At 33.1% G+C, this 6,374-nt stretch overlaps 1 protein-coding gene across 3 annotated transcripts; it reads left to right on the top strand.

Annotated features, from left to right (window-relative positions):
- Positions 1–3,295: 3,295 nt before the first annotated feature.
- On the top strand, positions 3,296–6,374 carry LOC148693247 (copper-transporting ATPase PAA1, chloroplastic-like). Of its 3 annotated transcripts, XM_088680318.1 has the most exons (5): positions 3,296–3,524; positions 3,913–3,952; positions 4,570–4,667; positions 5,468–5,701; positions 6,126–6,374. In XM_088680318.1, the coding sequence occupies exons 3-5, from the start codon at positions 4,656–4,658 to the stop codon at positions 6,207–6,209; spliced, it is 330 nt and encodes a 109-aa protein (XP_088536444.1). In that variant the 5' UTR covers positions 3,296–3,524; positions 3,913–3,952; positions 4,570–4,655; the 3' UTR covers positions 6,210–6,374. The 3 variants fall into 3 exon arrangements, with proteins under 3 accessions (XP_088536444.1, XP_088536445.1, XP_088536443.1); XM_088680319.1 differs by lacking the exon at positions 3,913–3,952; XM_088680317.1 differs by lacking the exon at positions 4,570–4,667 and having other exon boundaries at positions 3,296–3,952.

The raw sequence follows: 6,374 nt of genomic DNA, 5'->3' as shown, positions 1-6,374 counted from the left end.
TTAAAATAACCGCTAAATCGTGATTTTTCGTTTATAGCCGTCGAAAAGGCTTGTCCCGTTACATAATCTCTGAATGTTTGTTTTTTGCAATTTTTGGCCTATGCGATCTCAAAGCATATACAAACAAGTTTGACGATTGGATCGTTCAAACTAGTTTCGTACAATGCGTTTCCCATCAAAACGATAGATTCACTAACACTTAGAATTTATTAATACTTTCATCAAGTATAACATACGATTTGTGGTATCCACTTGTGTAAATATTTTAAATTGACGATCAAATTAGTTCGTTGTATTCATATAAGGTTAAAGAGTGTATCTTTAAAAAATCATCAAAATTGGAGTTAAAACTACTGTTAAATCGTGATGTTTCGTTTATAACCGTAAAAAAGTTTTGTCCAGTTACTTGATCTCTGAATGTTTGTTTTTTGCGATTTTTGGCGTATACAATCTCGAAGTATATACAAATAAGTTTGACATTTGGATCATTGAAATTAGTTTCGTACAATGCGTATCCCATCAAAACGATAGATTCCTTAACACTTAGAGTTTATTTATACTTTCATCAAGTATAACATAAGATTTTGTGGTATCCACTTGTGTAAATATTTTAAATTGACGATCGAATCTATTCATTGTATTCATAGAGGGTCAAGGAGTGTAGCTGTAAAAAAATCATCAAAATCGAAGTTAAAATAACCATTAAATCGTGATTTTTTGTTTATAACCATCGAAAAGTTTTGTCTCGTTACTTGATCTCTGAATGTTTGTTTTTTGCAATTTTTGGCGTATGCGATCTCGAAGTATATACAAACAAGTTTGATGGTTGGGTCGTTGAAACTAATTTCGTATAATGTATTTCCCATCAAGTTCAACGGTATATATATTTACCAAGTAGATTTTAATGTATTTATTTTGTGCTCATAAGCAAAAGAGCAAAAATAAAAAATAAAAAAAAAAAAAAAACTTTGCACGACGTAGGGTTCTTGCATTTCTTTTGGGGTTCTTGCATTTTTTTTTTTTTTTTTTTTACTTTTGCTTTTCTTTTGGGGTTCTTGCATTGCCTTTTTCTTTTGTGGTATCCACTTGTGTAAATGTTTTAAATTGACAATCGAATTAGTTCATTGTATTCATATAGGTTTAAAGAGTGTAGCTGTAAAATATCATCAAAATCGGAGTTAAAATAACCGTTAAATTATGAATTTTCGTTTATAGCCATTCAAAAGGTTTGTCTCATTACTTGATATCTGAATGTTTGTTTTTTGTAATTTTTGGCATATACGATCTTGAAGTATATACAAACAAGTTTGACGGTTGGATCGTTGAAACTAGTTTCGTGCAATGTGTTTCCCATCAAAACGATAGGTTCACTAACATTTTGAGTTTATTTGTACTTTCATTAAATATAACATAAGATTTTGTGGTATCCACTTGTGTAAATATTTTAAATTGACGATCGAATTTGTTTGTTGTATTCGGTCAAGGAGTGTAGCTGTAAAAAATCATCAAAATCGGAGTTAAAATAATCGTTAAATTGTGATTTTTCGTTTATAACCATCGAAAAGGTTTGTCCCGTTACTTGATCTTGAAATTTTTGTTTTGCGATTTTTGGCGTACGGGATCTCAAAATATATACAAACAAGTTTGACGGTTGGATCATTGAAACTAATTTCGTACAATATGTTTCCCATCAAGTTCGTGGTATATGTATTTACTTAGTAGATTTTAATATATTTATTTTGTACAAATAAACAAAAGGACAAAAAAATTAAAATAAAAAAAAAAAAGGCCTTTGCGCGACGTAGGTACAACTGCGTCGTGCAAAGCTGGTTTGCACGACGCAGTTGTACCTACGTCGCGCAAAGGCCTTTTTTTTTTTGGTTGCCCTTTTCCTTTTCTTTTGGGGTTCTTGCATTGCATTTTTCTTTTGTGGTATCCACTTGTGCAAATCTTTTAAATTGACGATCGAATTAGTTCATTATATTCATATAGGATCAAAGAGTGTAGCTATAAAAAAATATCAAAATCAGAGTTAAAATAACCGTTAAATCGTGATTTTTCGTTTATAGCTATCGAAAAGGTTTGTCCCGTAACTTGATATTTGAATGTTTGTTTTTTGCGATTTTTGGCGTATGCGATCTCAAAGCATATACAAACAAGTTTGACGGTTGGATCGTTCAAACTAGTTTCGTACAATGCGTTTCCCATCAAAACGAAAGATTCACTAACACTTAGAATTTATTAATACTTTCATCAAGTATAACATATGATTTTATGGTATCCACTTGTGTAAATATTTTAAATTGACAATCGAATCAATTCGTTGTATTCATATAAGGTTAAAGAGTGTATCTGTAAAAAATCATCAAAATCGGAGTTAAAACTACCGTTAAATCGTGACATTTCATTTATAACCGTCGAAAAGTTTTATCCTGTTACTTGATCTCTGAATGTTTGTTTTTTGCGATTTTTGGCGTGTGCAATTTCGAAGTATATACAAATAAGTTTGACGGTTGGATCATTGAAATTAGTTTCATACAATGCGTATCCCATCAAAACGATAGATTCCCTAACACTTAGAGTTTATTTATACTTTCATCAAGTATAACATAAGATTTTATGGTATCCACTTGTGTAAATATTTTCAATTGACGATCGAATTAGTTCGTTGTATTCATATAGGGTCAAAGAGTGTAGCTGTAAAAAAATCATCAAAATCGAAGTTAAAATAACCGTTAAATCGTGATTTTTTGTTTATAACCGTCGAAAAGTTTTGTCCCGTTACTTGATCTCTGAATGTTTGTTTTTTGCAATTTTTGGTGTATGCGATCTTGAAATATATACAAACAAATTTGACGGTTTGATCATTGAAACTAATTTCGTACAATGCGTTTCCCATCAAGTTCAATGGTATATATATTTATTAAGTAGATTTAAATTTATTTATTTTGTACGTATAACACTTAAGAAATTGAATGGTATGTATATTTACTAAGTAGCTTTAAATTTAATTATTATTGTATTTCAGATCGGGTTTTTGTTAAAAAAAAAATATTATTGTGGGTTTTATGTTAAAAAAAATTGAATTTGAAGGGAGTAAAGTCACATTTTCAATAAATTTTGTAATATTTAAAAAAAAAAAAAAAAAACACTTTGCGCAACGCACAATGTGATTGTTGCGCAAGAACACTTTGCACGACGTCGAGATGTATACCTGCGTCGCGCCAGTGATAATTCTGGCGGTGCAAATGTAAAAATTAAGCGCTTTTTTTTTTAAATTTTCCCGGACAAATATTTTCGAGACCCGAACTGTCTCTCGCTCATCTCGCCCTTTCTCTCACTCGGTCTCTCTCTTCCCGTAGCCTTCCTCCTCATCTTCTTTCCATCCTCATCCTCTCTCTCTTCCCAACCCAAACCCTAATCCCACTCCACTCCAACTGACTCTCCTCCTCAGCTCAGCTCGCACAAGGCTTTCCCGCCCAATCGCCCATTTGTTTCTCCAACTGCCGCTCGATTTTGTTCATGTAAGTATACGGTCTAATTAGATTGATGGTAATTGCTGATTAGATTTTTTTGTTTCTGGATATGGTTGCTGTCTTTTTGATTTGATATCAGTCGTTTCGTGATGGTTTCACTGTTATGGTTATGAAATTAAGGTTTTTTGGGACTCGGATTGATGTGGGTTGAATGAGATAATTACCATTAGATTTGATTTTTTCATGTGGGTCAGTTTTGTTTTGTTTTGTTTTTTGATAGCTCAATCTGTGAGTTTCTTACCTATGGGTTTTGGTAGCGTGTTACCCTTTAATTATAATCATTGTTCTTACAAAATCAAAACCTAAATCACACATATTCGCCATCTCTTTCGCGGATCTACAACTCTCTTTAGCCATCTCTCTGGCTGATGTGTAGAAACCCTTCGCTACTCTCCCAACTTCGACTTCATCTCACGGTACTCTCTCTCTTTCTCTGTCTTTCTTTCTCTGTCTTACACACACAGGGCACAGAAATATGAAATTTCTTTCAATTGTGCAAGTTTGAAAAGATGAAAGATTTAAGGTAATAGCAGATGTGATTGTTCAATGAATCTTTAGTTTGCGTTGATCAATTTAATTCATATGCATCACTTGAAATCTCAAAGAGAGGGAATTATCGATGGCTTGATCAATGAATCTTTGGATGGATTGGTATGCAAGTTATGCCGAGTGAGGTGTTGCTTGTGGTTGTCTCTATTCACAGGTTATATTTTCTCTAGCTAATGGATTTTATTTGGGACAACTAGATATTGTATCGGTTTGGGAATCTTTGGTCTAAGCACTTTAAGGATGTCCCCTTAGTGTGCCTTCGTCTTAACTGGCTGGATTTTTGTATAGAGTGGTGCTGGAGTTCTACTTTTAATTTCTCCCCTAAGTGAGCTTCATCTCTTACAAACAAAAAGAAAGACTGCAGTTCTGTGAACAAATCCTTGGTGTTCTAGAAGAGGATTATATTATTAAGTGCATGCATTAGCTGGATAAGTTTCCAAAAAAATCATGATGCTCAGATCCTAAACTGTGCACCTTATTCCAGGTTGTGGATGGAACATTCTTGGAAGAACCTGGTTCTAGTGCTGTACCAACTATTGAGAACAAAAAGGTTTATGTTGGGACTTTGGAATGGGTTCAAAGGTAATTACAAGGTATAATGGAATATAATAGTTTGTATCATTGCATATTTGAATGTGAATTTGCTTCTTGTAAAGGTGTAATGCTGATAGGCATTGGCCCTGGACCATTGTTAATAGAATTTAGAATCCTATTATTGAAAATTTAGATTCATATAGGACAACATAGAGTGCTGTCTATGATCATGATGAACTCTTTAGGATATAAATAACAATGTACATGGAGAAGTAATGCTTGACAGATTCGACTTACAGGAGCACTAAAATGAAGTTCTATAAGTAGCACAATTTGTAGAAAACAGAAGCAGCTTAGAGAGACTAAGAAGATATTAGGGGTACTTCAACAGATGCTTATTTCTTTCTCCAATTTGACTTTGGCTTACAAAAGTGAGCCTTATTTTCTAAAGGTTTTTGGCATCAAAACGACTTTAAAAGAAAATCCTAGAGATTCATTAAAGATATGTAGAATCTTAGAAAACTTTTAGGGCTCATTTGGTGTTAGGGAATTGAAGGCAACCAAGGGCGCATGTTTTGTTAAATTTACGGATCTCAATAAACAGATTTTTGATTCATGGACCAATTCTAAATTTTACTCTTGATTGTTTGCCGAACTCTTAAATGACCCCAGAAGATGGATTGACTATTTAGCTTACCATGGAAATTAATTTTGGGAACCAAAGGCTTAGTTGTTTTCATCTTCCAAATAAGATATCTTTTGTTTTTGTTTTTTTCCTTCTGAATATGACAAATAATTTAATCTGGGATCATGTATTGAGGTCCCATTGAAAAACTAAATATATGCAGGCATGGAGTTACCCATTTGAAGAAGTAGAAGCCCATACGAGTCAATCTATTGTATATGTTGGCATTGATAGTACTCTTGCCGGTCTCATTTATTTTGAGGATCAAATAAGGGTAGATGCTGGACAAGTTGTTAAATCTTTATCGAAGCAAGGGATCGATGTATACATGCTATCTGGGGACAAAAGCAATAACACGGAGTACGTCGCGTCTGCTGTTGGTATTTCGAAAGAGAAGGTAAGGAGTTCTTAATTACTTCTTTCTTTGATGGGAAACAAAAATTTTATCGATTTGAAAAAATGTAAAAAATAGGTAATTTTCTTAAAAATATAACATTGTAGTAGGATTATTTGCACGAACACCTCCCGGGTTGTTTTTGAAAGCAAAAATAGGTATCAAATTCTACGGTATTATTTTTGGAAACCAAACTGTAGAGGATTACATGTTGTTGTAGCAAAATTTTCTTTTAGACGTTTACCATCCGCAACTATGAATGAATAATTGAAGAGTGCAGCAGAATTCTTTTCACCATCTATAAAAGATTATTTGAAAAATTTGCATAATGTTGATTGGTGGAGCATTGATGGAAAAAGTAGTTATCTTTCTTTTCATATAATAAGCATTGTTGTGTAGGATATTTGATCTTCACAATTTCTTGCAGTTACTTGATGCCTTGGAGTTGAGCAGGCTAACTATGAAGCAAAATCTCGATGTCCAGTCTTCAAATCCCGATGCCATCACTTGATCTTACTCCATCTTTGACCTCCGAGCCACTTTTTGCCCAGCCAATACCCAGTGGCTTGATGTATCAAACCTAGAAGATAGTTATTGTAGTTTTTTCTATTTTTGTTCGGACATCTTGTATGTACATTTTCATATATTTTATAATTAAATACTTTTTCTTGGTTTA

The sequence above is a fragment of the Pyrus communis genome, chromosome 11 (genome assembly GCF_041283825.1).
Source record: "Pyrus communis isolate YQ-2024b chromosome 11, ASM4128382v1, whole genome shotgun sequence".
Lineage (NCBI taxonomy): Eukaryota > Viridiplantae > Streptophyta > Magnoliopsida > Rosales > Rosaceae > Pyrus > Pyrus communis.
The sequence above is the reverse complement of the archived record's forward strand: the minus strand, read 5'-3'. Positions and strand labels throughout refer to the sequence as shown.